The sequence below is a fragment of the Epinephelus lanceolatus genome, chromosome 6 (assembly GCF_041903045.1).
Source record: "Epinephelus lanceolatus isolate andai-2023 chromosome 6, ASM4190304v1, whole genome shotgun sequence".
Lineage (NCBI taxonomy): Eukaryota > Metazoa > Chordata > Actinopteri > Perciformes > Serranidae > Epinephelus > Epinephelus lanceolatus.
The window spans coordinates 15159579-15183131 of NC_135739.1; the positions used below are offsets into that span (position 1 = coordinate 15159579).

The 23553-nt window shown below is 44.3% G+C and overlaps 1 protein-coding gene across 2 annotated transcripts; it reads left to right on the forward strand.

Annotated features, from left to right (window-relative positions):
* The first annotated feature begins 280 nt into the window (after positions 1-280).
* Positions 281-22830, forward strand: rgl1 (ral guanine nucleotide dissociation stimulator-like 1). 2 transcript variants are annotated; one of them, XM_033622191.2, is made up of 18 exons: positions 281-590; positions 13954-14064; positions 15824-16032; positions 16130-16204; positions 16361-16551; positions 16660-16784; positions 16925-17140; positions 17249-17352; positions 17472-17556; positions 17771-17860; positions 18186-18272; positions 18482-18514; positions 18636-18757; positions 19063-19152; positions 19319-19502; positions 19988-20239; positions 20353-20467; positions 20878-22830. In XM_033622191.2, exons 1-18 carry the CDS (start codon positions 432-434, stop codon positions 21063-21065), a joined length of 2436 nt encoding a protein of 811 aa, XP_033478082.1. In that variant the 5' UTR covers positions 281-431; the 3' UTR covers positions 21066-22830. The 2 variants fall into 2 exon arrangements, with proteins under 2 accessions (XP_033478082.1, XP_033478083.1); XM_033622192.2 differs by lacking the exon at positions 281-590 and adding an exon at positions 11280-11515.
* Positions 22831-23553: the final 723 nt, after the last annotated feature.

Here is a 23553-nt window from a genome sequence, read left to right on the forward strand (position 1 = left end):
CTCCTCCCCTTCTGGCTGGGATGAACGTAGGGGGTGAGAGAGAAGGAGAAAGAGGGAGAGACAATAGACTTTAATCACTCATGTGGTTGAGAGCTGTTGGCAAGCCAAGTTCCACGCGCGCAGACTGAGAGAGAGGAAGAAAAAAAAACAGAAGAGGAGAGGATAGAAACTTTGTGTGGTGGGGAGAAAGGAGAGAAACAGGAAGGGAAAACACTGAGGTGGACAACTTGAGAGGGGAGTTCATCATTTGTGACACCTCTGAGCTGAAGGCAAGTCTACACAGACTGAGGAGAGAGGACCAAAACAATCAAGACCTAAAGGAGCCTCTTCATCTTCATCATCAACACTTGAAGAGCCCTGCTGTACTGAAGACGTCTCCATCCAGACTGGAGTATGCCCTGTCACCCCTGCCGCTGATCCAGGGGGTCAGCATGATCTCCCAATACCCTCTGGCCACCCTGCTGCCCTGGCCCACGAGTCCCAGCTACCACTGCCCAGACCTGGACTGCTCCTTGCTGCTGGAGGGGGAAGGAGGTGTCGCCCTGCAGAGGTACCAACCTCGTTCCCCGGAGAGCAGCCCCCGCCACTGGGTCAGTACATGGCAGAATAATTATGTCTGTCCACCTCCTGCTGTTTGTTGATTTTTGCTGTTTCATTTCTGGGAAGCACAGGTACTTCCAGTCTTGTTAAACAATCTGGCAGATGTTGGCCTTCGCTCACATGGCCTTCCTGTGCCTTCTGTTGTTTGGAGTGGGTGAGGTGTTGTTTGGTGTCAAAGGTTTGGTCAGTTTTGACAGACTCAAGGATGGGAATGGGAAGTGGAGTGTAAAGTGTTTGGAGCAGTCAAAGGAATAAGACTGAAAGTAATTAAACAATCCAGTGAGAAAAGAAGCTCGGAATTGTAAATATTTAAAGATGTAAGTTGAGGTGCAGAGAGACAGGCAGTGTTTGTGACTCTTCCAAGGTCTGTTTGTTGGTCTGTGGTGATTGTGAGACACAGGGGAGAGTGATAGGAAGAGTGTTTGTGCATGTTTTAGACACAGAGAGAGAAAAAGGTGTTTGACTACAAGTCACAGCAAATTCATGGCTCCTGTAGACTCAGTAGTTCTGGCAGTAACACGGACAGTTAACTGGCAGTGACACATCATCCATCCTGTGGTTTACACGTCCAACATAAACCACCAGTGTCATGTACAGTAAGTGAAGTGCATTTTGAAATCAGAGACATTTACAACTTGTGCCCGGCTCAGAGATCGATCAGTGATTGGTTTGTCATTTCTCAAATTATTACATTTTAGTTCCTCTGCTTGACCTCTCGTTGAAGTTTTATGCAACAAGTCGCCTCCTAATATTGCAAACTAGACAGTAACCTTTGGTGACACAGACAGGACAGCTGACCTCTTGTGCAAAGCAGTAATTCACTGTAACTACCGCTTATTGGTCACTTTATGTGCATGTGTGCGTGCGTGCGTGCGTGCGTGCGTGTGTGTGTGTGGGTGCATGCACAGTTTTGCTGACTGGTCACACAGTTCACAGAAGAGGCATTACTCATTTTTCTTAAGAACTTTACAATAATATGTGTCAGCCACCAGCAGAGCACAAAACCCCCTCCAAAAAACTGTGGCTCACATATTACGCTTCATATCAGCATGCAGTACATATGTTTGTTTTCTCATAACAAGATTCCTCATAACAGTGCGATTACCAGAAAACGACCTGCAGCGACAGCTTATTCCAGCTTAGTTGTGGCTAATTGTTTGCATGTGCACACTTGTGGTATTAAGGGTGAAGTGAGAATATTTTTTGGCACGTTGAGATTTAGTGAGCAGAGATATTGAGGTCAGAGAACCAGCTGGCTGAAGTGTCCCTGAGCAAGACACTGCATGTTGTGGAGGCCCAGTTCTACCAGTAAAAAAAAAAAAAATAGCCTTGTGATGAAATAAAAACATCCTGTAAATCAATATAACGAGAAAGTTTATCATAAAAATGAGTCATTTTTTTATATAAGTATATATTTTGAAGAAAAATTCTCATTATTTTGAGACACTAACTTATTATTTTAAGATATTAAGTCATTATTTTGAGATACTTTGTTATTATCATGAGAAACTTTGTCATTATAATGGCTTACATTATCTTTTTATTCCATCACATTGGCAGAAATGGGATCCCATTGAACACTGAACCCCAGTACTGATCATCTGTGAGATTTTTAACCCAGAACCCTGTTATTGTGACTATTAAAGCAACCCAGTTTCTGTCCAATCACGATCTTATTGTGCTGCTGTGTATATTCTGAGTCTAAGTGTTGGGAGATCATCACTCTTGCTGCCTATCTGACATCCTGGATGACGTGACCTCCTGTCTCACAGCTCTGTTTCCGCCAATTGTTCCAATGGCTATGAAGACTGAAGGTTAGCTCGCAGACGCTGACACTCTCTGGATGCTATCGCCAAAGTGAGGCTCAGCTTACATGCATCGCTCTCATCCATGTGACTGTTTTTACCGTATTACACTGTGATTGCCCTCACAGCTTTGGCTACAGGGCAATGAGGGTCATTATATGGAGGGGTAAATACCTTCAGTAAAGTTAGGTAAGAATAAACACAGCCATCAGAGGGTAATCACACAAAACTTCAAGTGTTACATGCAGAGCCTTTCTTGTAATAAACAGCAATGATTGCATGACCTCTCCACGCGTTATATTGTCAGTCTAACAGCTGGCTCCCGCTGGCTTGGAGGAGACTTTGCCTTTACTGCTGTCAGGGGTTTCTTTTTGCCTACCTGCATAAGGTTATGAAACCATGCCAGTCATAAAGGCAGCGATTGGACTGATGACCTTCCTGTAATCTGCCTGCTGTGCAGTAACACAGCTGTCAAGTCCACAGTTCAGGTCAGAGACGACGAAGTAGTGCTGAGGTGTCAGTTACCATCAGCAGTCCACTGAGGACAATGAGACTCTGGACACTGGATTGAAAGTAATGATGATAAATCACAAAGAAAAATATAATATAGCGAAAATGCATCTTTTAAATTTAACTTTTCAGATGTTGCAAGATGGTGTCACAAGCAGGAATAACAAAGGGCTTGACCACATTTGAACCCAGCTACACAGAAGTGAGAGTGTTGACGAATCCTCACATCTTGGTGGGTTATCACAGTCCATTTTCCTGCTCTTACTGCATTTTAGAAATCTGCAGTGTTCTTTCACACTCTCCTCTCTCAGTCAGTGATAAGGCAATATAATTAAGCCGTGGGGCGATCAATCAAAACTCCAGTAGAGGGAATATTAGCCGCTGCCTCACACCCGTTTGGCTTACAATAACCAGCAGGGTAGTTCAATAACCTCAGCAGGTCATTTGCTGGAAATGCAGAAGTGATTTTATAAAGGGAAAACAGGGACAAAGGAAGAAGAGGGGGGGTGACAGAGAGTTTCGATGATGGTGTGTTTTCCATTGAAAAAAAGTAAGAAAGCTGCGTTAGCACTCCTCCTTCCTCTTTCTTGACTTTTTGAACAGAGAAGTGCACGTTTCATGCTGATGCTCCGTGACGTGTTAGTGTTTCTAAAGTTTTGATCCATGCTTGTCATGTGTTTTGGTGATTGCTCAGTGATTCATTCATCCGGCTAAGACTAGTTCTTCAGCCTTTGACCTGTTTAATGTGCCTGTAGATGACTATACGGGTTTCAGTTGTATAATTCTGGGATGTTTATGAAATATCAATCGATTTTTCAAGTTTCTATGTGGCGTAGCTGAAGAATTTTCAGATCCTTTGCAGCACACTTGGTTTATTTAGTAACCCTGTAACCACTGATATTACAAGACACTATTGGAGGGACATTAATGTACACCAGTCCTTTCTTTTTGTCTCAAATTGCACAATTCACAAACTACCACACTTCTCTTTTCTCCAAAATCCAGGTCGCAGTCTTCCCCTCATTCAGTCCACCTCTTAAGATGGTGTTTACACACTTGGGTGACCCCCAGCATGTCAAGTTGTCTAGCCGGCTGCAGCTCTGTAGAGGCTCATATTGTGATCTTGGGGCTAATTAGGTCACATAATAGAACTGGTGTGAAAAGTCAATACTGCGTGCATTGTCCCTGTCACCCGAGTGTCCATCCCAGAGCAGCAACACCACAGGAGCAGCTCGCGTAACTGGGGCAGAAACTTATCGCACCATATGGAGATGGGTGTGTGTATGTGGCAATGTGTGTGTGTGTGCTCAGGGTGGGTTGGTACGAGGCATATGTGCAGCAGCACCCTCTTTGATTTGGTTTGTTTTTATGGTTTGGCTGCTCTGTGACACACACACACACACTCAGAAACTTCTCTATTCCTTTTCCCGCTCAGGCAGGGCTTGCAGTATTAGCCAGGACGCATGACTGGGATCAAGCTGGCATTGTGATGTGTGTATTAGCGTGTGTGTGTGTGTGTGTGGTATTAGTGTGTTAAGCTGGAGGATGCTGGTGTCCGAACGACAGTTATAAATATGAGAGGTCAGCACTCACACATTCTGTATGTCAGCAGGTTACTAACTATAACTTGAGTACAGGAAATACATCCTGTATTTGTTTTTGTTAAACAGCAGGATGTGTTCATATGTATATTACATTTTACACAGTATTTAATGTGTCCATATTGTTTGGGCAGAGCATATATATACTTTGGTCAGTGTTGTGGCAACAGTCGAGCTGTCCACGCTTGTTATTGTGCTACTGCCTCTTTTTTATGTGTGTTATTGTGTGCATCATTTACGCAGTTTCATTTCCCACAACGCACATGCTTCACACTCAGATTTAACCCTCACAGCACACAATTCCTCAGAATTTCAGCGTACATTAAATGGAAGGAAGTCAGAGCCAATAATTTCATAAAGTAAAAACTGAAATACAGTGATGGTGCAAGTCAGTGTGATTTTGTCCATTCTGATCTGATGAATCTGCAGTGGGTGTTTTCAAGTTTTGACGACAGTTACCAGCGTGTGACCGACTTCATTGACGCTGTGTGCTGTTTTCATTGCGTATGTGACAACTTTAGGGTAGCACGTATCTGGTGGGCAACAGATGGTCCGTCTCTCATTAGCAGGCAGGGTCAGACAGACAACCGAGCAAGTCCAGACTGATTCATTCAAGGCTTAGTGGGGCTTAGATCTAGAGGGGGTCAGGGTAGGGGCCCCATGAAGGGGGGTTGTGCGTGTGTGTGTGTGTGTGTGTGTGTGTGTGTGTGAGTGCTGGGAATTTATTGTAACTCTTCTAAAATGCAGGAACACCTGAAAGTACCTTAACTACTGGCATACCATCTGAGTCATCATAGCTCCAGAGAGGATTATCTTGGCTTTAGTGCAACGGTCTGACTGACCCCATATGGAGGCTTTTATGAGAAAAAATAAATCTGTTTATGCATTTCTAATAACCCTAAACATGCATAAACTGTGCATAAATACGATTTTGTATGTTTGGTGTTAATGAAACTTTGAGCAGCTTTTCCTCGAAGTGTGTTTCGCAGGGTCAGCTGTGTTTAATGTGGAGTGTGGAGGAGGAGGATGATGAGGAGGAGGAGGGGTCTGGGTCTGAAGCTCTGGACTTTACTGGAAACTAATGATGTCACCCATCCAGAGAAAGAGGGAGAGCTCGACAACAGCCAGGACAATAGATCTGAGGGGAGCAGAGCCATGACATAAGAGAAGGAGCGAGGCAGACAGAGCTTTAATGTGGCTGTTTGAACAAAGGGTTCAGTTGACCGAAGAAGACGCAGACACAGGGAGAAAGAGAGGGAGAAAATGCAGCTGTGTGTGTTATGAGAGAGGACCTGGCATGTCTCTATCCAACTGTGTTTTCATTGTTGCTACTACTTGATCCACAGACACTCATCTGCTGATGTGTTGTCTCATTAAATACCTATCAAATAACCTTGTGCACTTACTGAGTGCTTTGCCCCTGCTTCACTGCTCTCAAATGACCTATTTAAGCCACTTCCATTGTCTCATTCTTAGGTTTTATTGAGTTATAGCAGATCGTCCTGACTCCGTGCCATAAATCCAGCCTCTTGGGTTTTGTTGCTCCGGCCTGGTCTGGCTAAAAAACCTCTGCTGACTCTGGATAAACACAGTGGTTTATGAACTCTGCCCTCTACTGGGTAGTATGCTTTGGAAACACAAACCCACCAACCACACACAAACATACAGTGAAACTCACTGTGTGCATTCCCGTGCATAATGCAAGAAGAATGTACAAACAGGAACAGAGTACGAGTGTACTGACACGTTTGGTCCAGATATGGTGACAGGAATGATCTTCTCCATTTTGTATTTTACGCAACGACTTTCCACTGGAGAGTTCTGTTCCAGCCACAGCTGATACTCCTCTCACTGGATGAAACGATGAGTCTACTCTGTTTACTAATTTCCAGCACAAAAATTAGCAGGGCGTCCCTTTCCGGTCTGAAAAATGAAATCACTCATTCTCTTAAAGCCAGTGCACACTCGTCCTGTTGCATCACGCTTGTCTTTCATCCCGTATGGATCCTCTCAGTTTCTGGCACTACTGTGACCCCCCCCCCCCCCCGTCTCTCCCTCTCACACTCACAGCAGAGATAAAGTCCTTTCAAGTTAATCTTGACAGTGTCCTACATTTTCTTTGATACACGACCTTCTTATCTTGGATGTAAACACTGTGACGTTACACATGCTGCCTGAGACCCCCACCTCCCTCATTGTTCTCTCTCGTGTGTCTGCTGTTTGCTTCTGTTTTTCAGCATTGTGATTCACAGTGTTTGTCGGTCCCTTCAGTCTGCCTGCTCTAGGAATCCCCTTTTCCTCTTGTCGTCTCCTCTCATCTCCTCCTTGCAGGCCAGAGAAGCTCCTCAGCCAGTCAGGTATGAGGACAGCAGGCTCACTAGAGTCAGGAGGCTGAAGGCAGGAAGTGGGAGATTTCCTGGAATGTGCGTTTTTCCCCACAGTGGTGCAATAACAGGGCGAGCGGCGCTCCTCCTGTTTTTGTCCCCTTTCTGTCTGTACTGTTAGCTCCCTGTTCTGACATGGTGGAACAGGGAGAAGAGCATACTTAACTTGATATTAATAGGAACCCATTATAAAAAAAGTGCTGTGCCCTTGTCATGGGCTTTCCTAAGTATAATTACATCAGTAGTCTTCCAAGAGAAAGGAACACTTGGTATGAAGTTTGGCCGATATTACAGTGCAAGAATACTATTTGCAATATTTTACAGCCTTTCAAACATTGCAGTAGAAGATGCCATTCACCTCTGTCACAGTCTCTTTAACTGTCACTTGGATGCTACAGGAGATCTGAGACAGAGATATAGTTGCATGTTGTTGTATTTAACTTTAGAATTTCCATTTTATACTTCTACCCCACTACATGTCAGAGGAATGTTTCCACTGCCTTTATCGGACAGCTGCTGTGCTATAGTTGGTAGTTCCTTTACTGATTATAAAGATACAGATGCAGGAACTTGGTCTAATTTCATGTAGGAAACCCTGTTAACACCCCACGTCATGTTACGTAATGCTCAGCATGCATAGATTTGATGAGGCTAGCAGTTTGATTTGCCAGGCAAGAAATAGTTCTCCACATAACCCTGTAAAAACTATGACTTCTTGTTTTTACACTTTGGTTTTTGATCTATAGAGGGGCTGGTAGGTGGATTGTGTTACCTTTGGACAGAGCCAAGCTAGCTGTTTCCCTGTTTCCGGCCTTTATGATAAGCTAAGCTAACTGCCTGCTAGCTCGAGAAAGAGGTATCAACCTTCTCATCTAACTTTTGACAAGAAAAGGAATAGTGTATTTCCCCACATGTCAAACTTTTTCTGTAACTTGCCCTTAAAGGACTCGAGACTTCACTTGGCTTTGGACCAAAATACCTAAAAACAGCTTTGACATTTACTGAAATTTAGCCTCCTATAACAGGCCCGAGAGTCTTTTCTGATGCATCCCGTAAGGATCATAATACTGGTGTACTTTCATAAACCTGGACTCCAGTGAAACAGAACAAATTTCACATTTTGCTCTGTAGTTGAAAAACGTGCATCTGCTCATCCATCACACTGAGCAGCAGCTGTTGTATTTGTCGAATGTCTTGTTTGCGCTGAGATATGACATCACGCGCACTGTGAGACCAACACCACAATCCCCCCGGGGCTGAGCTGGAGGTCGTGTGGGGTCGCAACCTTCCCACTGCCCCTCTGGGCTTCCCAGAGCTCCAGAGACCACAGTGGACACCGGGGCAGCTCGGCCTGGGAACTGGAGCCCGGCCAGATATGCAGCCTGCGGGTCACCGAGAAGAAAACCTGATAAAACATATGATTACCACACACAGAGGGGCGCTGATAGAGACGTACAGTGGGCTTCCCTGGCCCTTTGGTGCCCCTAAGCAACCTTGTGAGTGTGGGTGCATCTATGAGTGCTTGACAGCGTGGTGTGTGACAGTCAGTGACGCTCAGTGTGACGTTGGGGTTACGTGTCAGTGTTATGGGAGCCAGTAGAGTGGGCAGGCATATCACGTACACACACACACACACACACACACACACACACACACACACACACACACAGTAGTGAAAAGGGGCCACAGCAGGTCTTGCCATCTCTCCCACTGAGCCTGATGACAATAAGCCTCATAACAATCCCACTGTCTCCTGACTCTGGATCACTAAGTTATTTAATCAGCCGACTAAATGGCTCAATCGTATGAACCGCTGCTTGCTCACATTTGATATATGTTTGCGATACAACTGTGTACAAAAGACCCCTCACAAAGTCGACACTTGATTCATATCTTCCCGTTTATTCACACAAGTGGGCTGTTTGAGTACGTGTGCAGGCCCATTCACAGTGGAACAGTGTGGCCATTCTCACACTCAGCCTATTCTCCTCTCCCGTCTCTGACAATGCACAGTACTGGTGACGGCATCTACAGCCTTCCTTGTATTGTCCCACGCATGGCAGCTGATCACACAAGAAAGTTACTCACTGCATGCACTCACATGGAATTTGTATGTTAATATACATTACAGTCATCGCCACCGACGTGTACAGGTAAATTAACACATTAGTAAAGGTTAGTGTTGGGTGCTACTGCATATGTGACAAATTTAATGTAACATGGGGTGAAATATAAATGGTTATTTTATAGGTGAACTATTCCTTTAAATGTATGTCTGCCTTTCAAGTGCCAGTATGCTTGCATCTATATACTGACAGACATATGACTTACAAACTCATAATAACTGGACAAGAGATTACCATGGTGAGAGGCGAAGGGGACAAGAGGAGCTTACTGGAAACCACAGAAGAAGAAGTGAAGAGGGAGGTACTTTGAACTTGAACTTACAGATACACAGTTACATAGCAGGTTTGGAGACCTCATGTATTAAGTGTAATTTGATCGTTTTTTTACATTAACAACAGGTTACTGTGTGACAGGTTACACTTCTCAGACTTACTCAGCCACTGTAGCCCACTCCTCATCTCAGCTTGCGGCTACATTAGCTGCTACTAGCACGACACACCTGAATCTCCAATCAAATTCTCGGCACTTGCATTGCAGGTAATATATGTGCCAGGTTTTGACAAAGATATATGTAGCTCTGCAAGTCAGTTTTGATCCTCCTTCCTCTTAACTGTCTATCATGTGTGCAACAATGTTACAGGAGTGCAATGCTAAATCAATGGAGTGCTGTTTTAAAGGATGAAGTCACATTTCCATGCTGGTCATGAAGAGACCTTTCCTTAACATGCCTTCAAGTGATGTAGAAAATCCACTGGCTGAGCAAAATGCATTTTACACTTAAACTAAAAGTAAGTCTGACTCACCAGAAGTAGACTGTGGGTAAAAGACAGCTATTGGCCAGCTACTTAAGCCAGGATTCTCGTTCTCTTTCGACTATCTATGTGCTACATTTGCATGGGCACCATCACTGCATCCTGGCTTAGTGCTGCCCAAAGTGATTGTGATTGGTTTAGAGCAGGGGTGTCAAACATATAGCCTGTGAGCCAGAGCCAGCTCGCCGAGGGGTCCACTCCGGCCCACTAGATGACGAGACTAAGAGGTGCCAGGATTCAGGAGCAAGTCAGACATGTGTTGCCTATGTCATGTAAAATTCTGCTTCAGAGGCTTTCCCACCCTGACCAGAATACAGCTCTCTGATGTAACAATGATACTTACTGTGACCATGTTTAAAGATACTGAACATTGTGCAAAATATTGTCAATCAGCAGCTTCAGTTTAAAACAATCTGCATCAGGAAATGTACTGATAAATGCACATGTAGTGACAGTTAGAAGTCGGCTGACTGAATGTGGAAAACTGAGACATACTGGTGAATCTGCACTTATTGATGAGACTCATAGGTTATTGGTAAACTTTTATTGGTCCAGCTCATTTAAGATCAAATTGGTCTGTATGTGGCCCATGAACTAAAATGAGTTTGACATCCCTGGTTAAGAGAAATACAAACATCCCGAGCGTTTTTTTTTTTTTTTTTTTTTACTATACTAGAATGATAATTGGGGTCTCTAGACCTTTGTCTAGGGCTGATACAGCACTATGGAGATAGGTCTGGTTATGTAAGACTAAGCTAAAGCTAATGTTAGCTTTCAGTAATTTCAGTTTGTCACATAAAGAGGGTGTCTTCCAAAGTTATGGCCTTTTCATAGTGATACCCCCTTCATGTGTTACATCCACTCGACTTAACAGTCTCTGAGAAACGAAAAAGAAACGTTGCACTAAAAATACAGACTTTAGACTTGAACACACTGACTTGATTATTTTAATTCTGACTACTAAAGCAATTATTTGCTTCAGCAACATTTTAGAATTTTACTTTTCTTTACACACAAAACACACAAGACAGAAAATATCTAAGACATCAATATTCTTTTCTATGTAACCACAACTTCCATGTTTTTTTACTCATTGTAACAAGCTAAAGGGAAAAATAAAAATTACCTATTAAAAATGCTACAAACACAAACTTAAGACTGTACTGTATACTGTAGCCTACATACAGCCTAAGGATTTATGTTTATGGGGTAATATAAACCAGTTTAAACGCGTGATAAAACTCTTTCATGACTGCTGTGAATTTCACAGGAATGAGATTTATGATTGTGTATTAGCGTATTGCGCAAACAGAAATCACATCCCTACGTCTGAGCGCGCACATTGTTGTCAGTGTGATGAAAGTCGGACAAAAAGGAAAGAGGAGGAGTTTAAACGGGACTGTTGTGAGTGCAAGGAGGGAGGAGTTTGGTCATTCAGTAGAAGAGGGGAGAGCCTGCTGACAGACAGAGGAGGAGGATTTGGAGTTTGGAGTTGAGCGGACGAAAAGTGTGTGAAGTGAAGGACAAGAAATTTTTTAGCGTGGATCTGGGATTTGATTTTTTTTGTAAGGGAACTCTTCTTCTACTTTCCTTGTTGGATTATTCCCGAGCTCTGATGCTGTCCCCGGATCATGAAAGAAACGATCACCATGAAATTCGCCTGGAAAAGTAAAATGGTAAAGAGCAAAAACAAAACAAAAAAACTCTCATGCTTTTCCATCCTGTGCTCTGTTGTTGAGTTTGTGGTTTTGAAGAGGAGGGGGGAGGTTAAAGAGGGAAAGGGGGGAGAAAGAAGGGGGGCGTTTGTAGGCTTGGGAAAGTAGCGGATAAAGGGGAGAGGAGGAGGAGGAGGAGGGGAGCAGCGGGGGGAACAGTTGAACATTGAGTTTTAATTGTTTTTACTAGGCTTTAAATCCAGTTTAACCTACATTGCTGGTGCGTAAAGATGTCGCGCAAAGTTTGGACACGCATGGAAGGGGGGGATGAAATAGAAAAATCCCCTGCCGACTCCGCCAGAATATGAACTCGATCCGTTAGCACTCCCCTCCCTGATGGTGGATATGAAAACTTTTGTCTGGGGGCCCGCAGCGTAACAGAGAGGGAACAATTGGCGAGGCCCCGGGGCCATCACACTGTCTCTCCACGGGTCACAGCTGCGTCCAGTCGAGGAAAACACAAAAGCCTACAGATCAGCGCCAAAGATTTAACACAACTGTTGTTGTTGGTATCTTGGGAGTATTGTTTCACACACAGCTGATAGGCTGATAGGCATATTAGCACTATTTGAGCTGAGATAGCGCACTATTTGCTTTCCTAAGTGTCCTCTCCATGCACTTTTTGAGCATCTTCTCGGGGGAGGATCCAAGTTAGTGCAGAGAGTAAACAACCCATCTCCTGTTTACATCCTACCCAGGGTCATTTGATATACTGTGCTCTCTGTGCGATATCTGCAGTGTGATGCTTCTGGCCTGTATTCTCTGTGAATAGAAACATCACAGTGACAGACTGTTTTGGTTCCATTTTTCATGCAAGCTCGTGGAGCTTTGGCTCACAATAAGCCCCCAAACTTGGTGCACAAAGCGAGGCAGAGCCTTTTTTAAAACCCTGCTCTGAAAAACATCTCCAGTTCTGTGGCTGACAAAAAGCAGGCTGTGTGTGCAGACTGTGAACTCAGCAGCCCGGGCCGGCCAGCACAGAGACCTCCTGCTATTGTTTTGGGAGTGTGTGGACTGCATGACTCATGCACTGATGTATTTATCTGTCCCTGCGCCAGCCATCCAGCCGGCAGCCAGCAGCAGCTAAAGAGAGAGGGAGAGAGATATACATGCACTTAGTGGGTTGCTGACCTTAAGACGAGATGCTGAACAGGGTAGGAGACAGGCATGTAGACATATTTCAGACAAATGCAATTTGTGACATGCAATAACACAGACATGCTGACTGGTTTCATCTGCCAGAGCCACTTATAATCCTTCACTCCTCCTCTCCCTTTCTCCCTTTGTGTTTTTTGGTTTCTTTTCATTTTGGCATCACATGTTTCTGTTCAAACCCAAACACGGCCCAGTCGTGGCAGAGCGCCACCGGCCTCCAGGACCGTCTATTGAGCCTGTTAATGGCGACTTTGACCCCTGACCTTTTTCCTGGCAGCTCCTCTGTTTGGGGAGTAGTGTGGACTTTGCCACTGAGCTGTGTAAATGAAAGTGGGGACAAGTGAGAGTGATCTTGGCCGCTGCAGCCCGTGTGTGTGTGTGTGTGTGTGTGTGTGTGTGTGTGTGTATGTGTGTGTGAGTGAGTGAAGACTTGGCCATAATACTGCATGCGTGGTGTTTATATTTGGCCAGTCTCTCTCTTTCGCTGTCTCTGCCTCTGTTTTTGTCTCTGTCTCCATATGTTGATGTCTCAGCACATCTTGGGATGTGTTTGCGCTCACTCTCTCTGAGCAGGAGTTTTGTATTTTGATTCTACTTGATTCTACTCTGCTCCCTCTGTTTGTTTCTGCGCTCTACTGTTTGTCATTGATTTACAACCAGAGGCATACATATGGAACAAGATGAGCACAAATCTAGTTTGTGCTCTCATTTGTAATCAAGCTCTCTTGGGTTGTATAATTAGGCAGACAAAGACATATCATCTTGTCTTGTTTTACTATGTAGGGGTTTGTCTGGGAGGTTTCTTCCATTCTGGCTCTTATCACAAACTTTCTGAGCTGCAGTAAAGCCGTCCAGCTCTGACTTCACCTCGGAGAGAAGGGGACACGGTGAAAGAGATGGATAGGGAATAAAAGAGGGAGTAAAGACAGGGAGGGAGGCCTGGCAGGCTGCAGATGTGGGGGTTGGGGAGTTGGTCATTCTTGATGTTTTACTGCACATAAGTCCTTCTTTTACTAGTTTGTTTAAGTGCTGTGGTTGTGGTTCTGTATTTTTTCTGGTGTTTCCTTCTGCTTTTCTCAAAGATGTTTCCAAAAACGTCAGTTCCTATTTTGTTCAACTATTGAAATCACACTTGGAAATAACCTCTGCAGCCTGCGGTTGTTTACAGGAAATTAGATTTTTTATCCTAAACCTATCCTCTCCTGTCTTCTGGAGGTTTCTAACATTTTCCCTCTCCTTTGCAGAGCTCAGTGCAGGACTGGGGGGAGGAAGTCGAGGAAGGAGCCATCTACAACGTGACACTGAAGAGGGTTCAGATTCAGCAGGCCGCCAACAAGGGAGCAAGATGGCTAGGGGTGAGTGGGCCGGTCTGATGTCTCACAGTGTGACAGAATCGCAGCTGACGAAGCTTTTTCAAAGACGAGTTGAGCTCCAAAACCCTCAGCGAAACAGATTCTACAAATGAAAACCTGATGCTGCTTTTTCCACTCTCTTAACCTGTTGCGGTGCAAAATGCTGATTTTTAGTGGAATAGTCTCTGCTGTGGAATTCACCCTGTGTTGATGGTTTCAGAAAAGTAATCTTGTTAGTTGTGTGCAGACTGCTGATCACAAAAACAGAATAATCTCCATTGTTTGAAACTGACCGTGTCTTTCAATAGCAGGGCGTCTCTCCACATTGTGCTCCACCGGGGCTGTTGTTTTTACATTTGAGCTATAAATCTCCCAATTTAGACAACACCTTTTTAGCTGCCTGCTGAAAATCAACAGTTTTGCCAGACCTGGACTGTTTAGCCAAAGCATGTGATTTCCTGACTTTCCCGGCTGCCAACAAAACTGCTCGCTCCCCTGTACAGCAGTGTTTTATAAAATGCTGGTATGACAAAAAAAGTTGGGGGTATTAAAGGCTTTTCCTTGAGTTGAGCATTTTTTCAGTGCACATGAGGCATTGCTGTTCCCTCCTCTGTGCTGTTTATATCAGCATAATAAGATGTTATACAGTATATTATTATACTGCACAGAAGGGCCAATTAGGGCATTGTCCCCAGTTCCTCTTGTGTGTTTTCTCAGCAGCAACTAAATGCATGAACCAAGCATAGCAAAAATTACAGATGTGTGGTCTTTGTTTACAAGAAAAAATCAGGATCTGGTGTTGTTGGTTTGTTTGTCTCACAGTTGTCTCTTTGTGCTTGACAGGGGGGATGGGGGGTTGGCATAAAAAAGAAGAAATAGATAACAGCTCTGAGACTTTAAGTCCGCATTGATATATTGACAACAGCATGAGCTGCCAACTGTATTTGAGCTAATTAAAACAGCATGGGTACTTTATACAGTGCTGTCTATTGAGTGGAGTAGAATGGGGAGCGATTCCTATTGAGGCATCAGTATATTCACTATAAACAGTCAATTGTCAGTGAACAACAGCAATTACTGTACAATCAGGGGGATTGTATACTGATGTATTGTGTGTAGAAGCAAATTATGTGCATTTCTAGTTGAGTTTGAATTGTAAAATCGATGCCTGCGTGTGTGAGTGCACAGCGGGTCACCTCGCAGAGATAGATAATGGTATTTCTCAGTGTTCTGAGTTGTTATTAGAGGGGAGTGGTGGGAGAAGTTGGCCGTGTTGCTGTCCTCCTCTCTGTCTGGAGGGACGGCGGAGGAGGGGCCTGCTGTGATTAAAAGCAGATTGGAGCGTTTCCTGTTGTAGCGTGCTAACTTCACCAAGGTCTCTTTCTCTCCATGTCTGTGCCACCTCCTCTCCTACGCTCTCCCTGCCTGTTTTTGCAACCAAGCAGTCTATTTCCCCACAGACACAATAGTCGGACACATCTGGAGAAATCAGAATTAAATATAGGTTTTGATTGTCCTTCCCTACTGTATCTTTGTCTACTAATGAGTCCTGTAATTTCACATTTTAAAGCTGAACTATCCAAATTGTAAGATTTAATGAAAGTATTTTATGTTCTGTGTGATGAGATGACAACAAAGACAGCTTGACACATCAAAAATCTGTGATGCATTCAAAGCCAAACAAAGCAGAGCAAAGCTTTGGAATCGTCTCAGTTCAGCTCACACTGGTTTAACAATGTGCTGTGTATGTGCTTGTGTTTAGGCGGAAGGCGATCGTCTACCTCCCGGCCACACAGTGAGCCAGCTGGAGACATGCAAAATCCGAAGTATCCGCGCTGGAACACTGGAGCGTCTGGTGGAGACGTTATTGACAGCGTTCGGAGACAACGACCTCACCTACACCTCCATCTTCCTGTCCACCTACAGAGCCTTCACCAGCACACAGACTGTACTGCAGCTACTGCTAGACAGGTAGGCCTGGAGTGAAGTGTTGCATAAAGTCAAAATAATGCACTGACTGTACGTTTTAGTGGTTCTGAATATGCTCACTCGTTATTTCCTGTTGCAGGTACGGAAGTGTGGAAGAAAATGAGCAAGACACAGGCAGATGCAAAGGCTCTGAAAGCAATGGAGCCATCAGAAGGTGAGATACGTTTTAATAAATGTCACTACCAGTTCCATGTGGTCAGCTTTAAACAATTTTTGTTACTTTCAGCAGTATAGCTGACTCATCACACCTGTCCTCCTATCGTTGCCAGCTCTCTTAACGCTCTTAAATCTTTCCCTGCTGCCTCCACAGTGCCTTGGCCTCTATCCTGCGTGCCTGGCTGGACCAGTGTCCTGAAGATTTCCAGGAGCCGCCTGACTACCCCTGTCTCCACAGGCTGATGGACTACCTGCGCAAAGCCCTGCCAGGCTCAGAGACTCTTAGACGGGCAGAGAGTCTGCTGGAGCAGCTGCAGAGTCAGGCTGGCATGGACGACACTGATGGTAACTAGCAAAACGTCTCTTAAAACTCTTTGCACAGCATATACATAGTTCATTGTTCTGTACAGTGCTATGTATTTTTATCCTAAGTGTCAAATTTCCTGCTTTCAGCTGGTTTCCACGGCAACAGTTCTTTCTGCCTGGGGGAAGAGGAGGAAGTGGAGATCGAGGTCCAGGAGGACTTCCTGTCGTTTGAGGCCGACCTGGTGGCGGAGCAGCTGACCTACATGGATGCAGTAAGTGGAGGGAAATGAGATGGAAACGGGTGGGTTTGGCAGTGTGCGTGTTGTGAAGCAGGGAAAGGTGACGCAGGTTACATCCCTGTGATGTTTCTTCAGTTTCGTCATGCTAACATCAGCCTCTTCTTCTGCTCTAGCTGCTGTTCAAAAAGGTTGTACCCCACCACTGCCTGGGCTCTATCTGGTCTCAGAGGGATAAGAAACACAACAAGCACAGCGCCCCCACCATTCGTGCAACCATCACGCAGTTTAATGCTGTGGCGGCCTGTGTGGTCAGCACAGTGCTGAAACACAGACAGATCAGGCCACATGTGAGAGCGCGGGTCATCCAGCGCTGGATAGACATCGCTCAGGTCGGCAGAAACACACACACACACACACACACACACACATTCATCTATACACCTACCATGAATATGAGCCATGTTCTGACTGTCTTCATGTTAACTGTCTCGTAACAGGAGTGTCGAATACGCAAAAACTTCTCATCTCTACGAGCCATTGTATCTGCACTGCAGTCCAACCCTTTGTACAGGCTGAAAAGGGCATGGGCCTGTGTGCACAAGTAAGTCTCGATAGATGAATTAGCCTTTTGGCAGAATTCAACAGCATCTCTGAGATGTTTATTTTGCACATATATTTCATCTGATGTGTCCACCTAACCTGAATCTGTTCTTCACACAGAGACAGCATGCAGACATTTGAGGAACTATCGGACATTTTCTCCGATCACAACAACTACCTGACCAGCAGAGAGCTCCTCATGAGGGTGAGTGCTTCCTGAAATATTAATGAATCGTCTGAGGAATCTGTGATATTTTAAATTAGTAAATTAAGCACCCTCTGAAAAAACTCAAGTTTTAAAGTGCGTAGATGTAACTCTGACAAAAGTGAGACTTCATCTTGAAACCCTAAAAACATTCCCTCACTCACTGCTGAGAATCTGAAGGACTGAAGCTGCATTTGTTCTGTTTGCACTACAGGAAGGCACTTCAAAGTTTGCCAGTCTGGAGAGCTGTGCCAAGGAGCACCAGAAACGCACCCACAAGAGACTCCAGCTGCAGAAGGAAATGGTGAGACAAAGACAGACTAAGAGCCCCTGTAACAAACGCCAGACAAATGGATGTTTTTCTCAAAAAAGAGCTAAAAGCGAGCTTTATAATTTAAAACAACACATTCCTCTCAAGCACTGCACTGTAAAGTGATTTCTAGCCTCTACACTATGATGAAGCCAGATGCTTAGCTTTGTTTACTCAGCGCACCAAGAGCTGTACTTACATTAAGCCTGTGTTGTATTTTAGAAAACCCACCATGGCATCTGTAAATCATAAGGAGCATGGTGTAAATTACAGCTTTATCGTAGCATCCTTAAAGAATTTATTTAAATCTTCTCCACAGGGAGCCATGCAAGGAACGATACCGTACTTGGGGACCTTTCTAACCGACCTAACCATGCTGGATACGGCCCTTCCCGACCTAGTAGAGGTAAGAAAAAATCCATAACCACCTGCTGAATGTGTGTGTTTCGATATTTGAGAGCATGTGTCCGCGAGTTTACACAGCTCTGCAGATCTGAGAGTCTGTCTGTGTTACCGCTGTCAGAAACTGGGGTGTAAGTTTCCATGAGTGCGTGAGGAATTTTGTCGCTCCATTTTTGGAGTGGTCTGACAGCATGCTCTTTGTGTCCTCCGCAGGGTGGTCTGAACAACTTTGAGAAGAGACGCAGGGTGAGTGTAGCTGCAAGCCGCCTCCTTTGACATGATTACACCATGTGATGAGCTCTGACATGTGCCACACATTCAAAGTAAATCTGATCTAATGTTGGTGGCTTTCTCTCCATCTCTGCAGGAGTTTGAGGTGATCGCTCAGATCAAGCTGCTCCAGTCGGCCTGCAACAGCTACTGTCTGACTCCAGAGCCGTCTTTCCTCCGCTGGTTTAAGAGCCAGCTTCAGCTCAGCGAGGAGGAAAGGTACTGCTGCTTTACCCTGAATACCTTCGTCATTGATTGCACCGTTATCCATTAGATAACAAGTAAATTAGTGCATGAGGTCATGGTCTGTTGGACCTATTGTTCACAAACACACAATAGAAGCTTCTTTCTGTCCTTTCTCCTCGCCTCTCCCTGCTGTTCTCATGATGTGCCTTCACTCCCTACTGATCTATTGTACCCTCTCCTTCCCCTTGTCTTCTGTGACTCTTTCCCTTTCTTGTATTCACAATTCATGGCTATGTTTTATGATGTCTAAGGTTTATTATCAATGTTCTCTCTTGCAGCTACGCCTTGTCCTGTGAGATTGAAGGTCTGGGTGACAGCAGTCCAACCTCACCCAAGCCTCGAAAAAGCATGGTGAAGAGACTCAGCCTGTAAGTGCAACCACAAAATACAATAATTAACCAAATGAAGGAGGTCTAGTTTTAAATCTGTGTTAGAATACCTGAAGCAAAAATCGTCACACTGTCGTATTAAAGCACTGAAGTGCTGTGACCTATTTATTTTATTCTCTAACAACCAACTTTCACTACTTCCCAGGCTGTTTCTTGGACCAGACAGTAATTCAGCCAGTTCTCCAGTCAGAGAGACGCCACGCTCGCCTCCTACTGGCAGCTCAGGGGAGAGCATGGACTCAGTCAGTGTGTCCTCCAGCGACTCCAGCAGCCCGTCAGACAATGAAGGCCTCACCCCCACACACACCTCTGACTCCCAGCACAACAAGGTGGGCAACAGCGCTAAAGAAAATGTGTACTTTTTGGGCATACTTAGGGATTATATGGAAGTTATTGTGAAGAGGGGAGCAGGCTTTAAAAAGCATTAATAGTCTATTTTTTGGACTCTCCCATTGACTGAGACAAAAATTGTAACACCCTTTCCCAAATATCCCAAAAATAATTGAACGCTTTTCCCTTTTAACAACTAAAATTGCACCAGAAAATGTAAGAACACAGACAGAAATCATAACACTCCCTTTTTCTGGTCTCCTTCCCCCCGTAATTTTTATACAGTCCCTTAGTCAAAAGCTGTTATTTCAGGCAAAGGTTTATATTTGAGTCTTGCAGCTGTCACTGTGTTCCAGTACTTCCACATTTCCCCTCGCCTCTAATAGCTTTAAATGAATGATCAGATTATGGCTCAGTGCATTTGTGGAAGAAAATGATCCTGTTTATGGATCTGTATGTAATTTCTGGTTATGTGTTTTTGCAGCTATCAGAATCCTCCTCTTGTAATTCACTCCACTCCATGGACACCAGCTCGTCGACAGCCAGCGTCACCATGACTCCTGCGTCTCCCTCACTCCCAGGGCCCCCCTGCACCCACAGACGCTCCGTCTCCCTCACACCCTTGTCCCCCTGCTCCCCAAGTCAAACCCCGGCGTATAACACCCAGGCCCAAGATGCATGCATCATAAGAGTGAGCCTGGAGGACGGCAATGGGAACCTCTACAAGAGCATATTGGTAAATATATGTGTGTTTGTGTTGTTGTGTGAGTGAGATGCTCTCAGGTTAGATTTTTACATGTTAAAGGCAAAAAACTTTACGAATAATTTCTTTGTCCGTTCCCTAAATAGCTGACCAATCAAGACAAGACTCCAGCTGTAATTTCCAGAGCCATGGCGAAGCACAACCTGGAGGTGGAGCCAGAGGAGGGATACGAGCTGGTACAAGTCATCTCTGAGGACAGAGGTAAAAAACAATTTTAAATTGAGCCTTTTTTTCCGACTCTTTTTTTTTTTTAGCTAATTCTTTTCTACACATGTATACCTTCCTTATTTTTCAAACAACTCTCAACTTGAGGTAGCTAACTACATGTTGGTACAGTACAATGCCCAGGCATATAGTCAGATATTTACAGTAAAAACAGGAAGCAGAAGTTGCTGCAGCAGTTACTGTAAAAACTATGATGATGCACCCTTTGTATTATGCAAATCTGGCATTTTAATTCTTGTAATTTTTTCACTGATCAGCTGTTTTCCAAACCACAAGAAACCACAATGACCCCTGTACTACTGACAAAAAGTATATCAGCGTCAACAACAGAAAGAGCTAAAACCATACTCATCATTCTGCTGTTTCTCTCCTCTCTCTTTGTCTAGAACTGGTGATTCCAGACAACGCCAACGTCTTTTACGCCATGAACACCTCCGCCAACTTTGACTTCCTGCTGCGGGTGCGAGGCTCAGCAGGTCGGCCAGTCCAGCTGCGAAGCCGCTGTAGCTCAACACTCCCCCGGGCCCAGCACCGCTCCAGCTTGTCACTCAGACTCAGCAAGGTCACGCTGTGACCCTGGACTGCATGGACTCGGCGGTTGGCCCTTACACCACTAATCCAGGATGATACAGGGCACGGACTTGATGTGAACTGTTGGGTTTTAGGTGAAGAGGCTGATGGGATACATGGATGAGAAGCTCTGGAGGATTCAAGGAGGAACAGATGGAGTTTACAGACTCTTAAAGAGCTCCACTTTGACTCTTATCTTGCCGGCTCTCACCCTGAACTTTGCCATCTCTTCTCGCCCTTTGCCCAGCCTTAATATGGAACATGGATGTGTAGCGTGACTGCTGTGCCAGTGACTTACGACGAGTGATGCCTGTGACTGAGTGACACAGTGACCCCTAGTGGCATCCACTCTTTACAACAATGAGTTTTTGCACATATAATGGGAGCAGCCAAACTCCTGACCTCCAACAGTATTCTGATATTGAATGAACTTTGTTTTGTCCTGTGATGTCTGTGTAGCTGAATATTTACTTCTCTGGTATAAGAAGTGTAATGAATGCAGAAAGAGGAGACGGATGGTGGAACAGAAGGAGAAGTGGACTGAGTGTCCGGTCCTGTTGCCTTTATTGATGAATGAATGGACTTCTGATAGTATTCTGAATGATATTAATGAATTAATTAATTGACAGGAGCTGTGATGTCATGAATTTTCCTAGCCGGGCATGTTTACCTGCCATGTCCGGCTCGTGCACAGTGTGCACTGTGTGTTCAGCCCCTCTCATATTGTGAGCTGTGTGACGAATGCAGTGTTTAGTGCATTCTGATTGGTTCCATTACTTGGTTTTAACAAGTCCTTGGCAACTATTGTAATGGCCTTACCTGCCCTGTATTTAGGGTGTAGACATGAAATTTGTGCTGCTTTCTAATCCAGAAAGACGGTCCCTCGCATCCTCACATATTCTTGTCCTTGTTTGTAAGCCGATAGCAGATGTACAAGATCAGAGAGGAGGAGAGAAGTGACTTCCTGGAGTGGAAAACACCATGCGAAGTGTCTCAAACTGATGCATACTTGTACCTCTTTGCCCTTCATTATATGAACTATAGAGTTGCACTTGTCAGTTGGTAGGAGAGGCCAATGGGATGTGAATATAGAAGAGTGAATGAGCCGCTCTGTAAGTGGTTCTCTCCCTCTTCGCTAAATGAATTACTATTTTTGTTTGTAATTGTTGTTTTTATATGTTTTTGTAACACAATTCAGGCCAGAAATGTTTTGCCGGATTGGAGAGTGATGAAGTAAATGTTAACAAATTCAAAGTGTCATAAAAAAAAAAAAAAGAAAAAAAAAAAAGCCAGTGCCAGATTTTACTGTGATACATGTGGACATCTTTACTGAGGGACACTTCACTTCATGACAGACACAAAAGCCAAACACTTCTCCTCACAGTAAACACCCATTTGTCTCTGCTCACAGTTTCACAGCAGCATCACCAACACTTCTCACCTGTCATATTTCATCGACCCATTTGCAGATAAACACTCACACTCATTTTTTTTCTCTTTTAAGTGTTAGCCCGCTCCTGCAGATCTTACACAGCTCATGCTATCGTGCCAATTTGTTCAACCAGTTAATGTTCTTTGGTTTATATTTCATTCCCTCTGGGAGAACTGGTTCAGTGTTGGACTTGTGTTAATGGCCCAGTTGGCCCAATCCTTTGTCTCCATGCAGCACTTCACTTTGAAATGTTCTCATTAAATCCCCCTCAGTTCCTGTGTTCTTCACTGCCAAAGACTCTTCTTCTACCTGAATAAATAAATTATTATCATTATTATGACTGTTGTCCCGTGTGTTCTCATCTTTGGTCTCTGAATCCATTATGAGTAACATGTAATTTCTAACATGTAATTAGTAGTTTTGATCTTTAAAGAACATCTATGTAACGACACAAACAACTGCACCCAATATTTTTTCTTCTGGCTGCGTTAAGCGTATGCAGGCATTTGTCTTCTTGCCCTTGCGCTGTGATAGACAACATGCTCGGTCCTGTTAGGATTGACATTATCAAGAAAAGGACCGGTGGCTGTTCTGGACGGAGCCCAAGTTATTTTGTTGAGTGGAAGACATTTGTGCTGAGTTGAATGCAGCAGTTATGACCTTCCTTTCCTGAAACTGGGTCTGCTGCGCTGGTCAAACACTTTTCCAGGAATTCAAAGACAAGCATGCCTTTTTTTGACATTGACAGGAATTCATATATAACATGAGAACAGACAACTTCAGGGAGTAGAGATTTATCCAGTAAGTCAGTCGCTGATATAGTTCAATCAGGAGAGACTAATTTTTATAGCAAGTATATTTATTAACATGTGCACATAAGAATGAAAAATGTGAAAAGTCTTTGTGGATTCAACCCCATAGAGATGGTATGATGGAGGGTAAGGAGGGCGGTGAATCCATAGTCCAATATGATGCCGGCGGTGGTGAAGATGAGATGAGAGGAAGATGGAGAAGTGCCGATGATCTGGATGGGTAGAGGAATGAGCCTTTGTTGAGTTTG

What these genes read in the sequence shown, in the direction of transcription:
- rgl1 (XM_033622191.2), top strand. Translation starts at nt 432, where the DNA reads ATGATCTCCCAATACCCTCTGGCCACCCTGCTGCCCTGGCCCACGAGT. An exon ending in GCAGAGAGCTCCTCATGAGG is followed by an intron (nt 17,557 to 17,770) that starts GTGAGTGCTTCC and finishes TTTGCACTACAG; the next exon opens with GAAGGCACTTCAAAGTTTGC. An exon ending in CCCTTCCCGACCTAGTAGAG is followed by an intron (nt 18,273 to 18,481) that starts GTAAGAAAAAAT and finishes TGTCCTCCGCAG; the next exon opens with GGTGGTCTGAACAACTTTGA.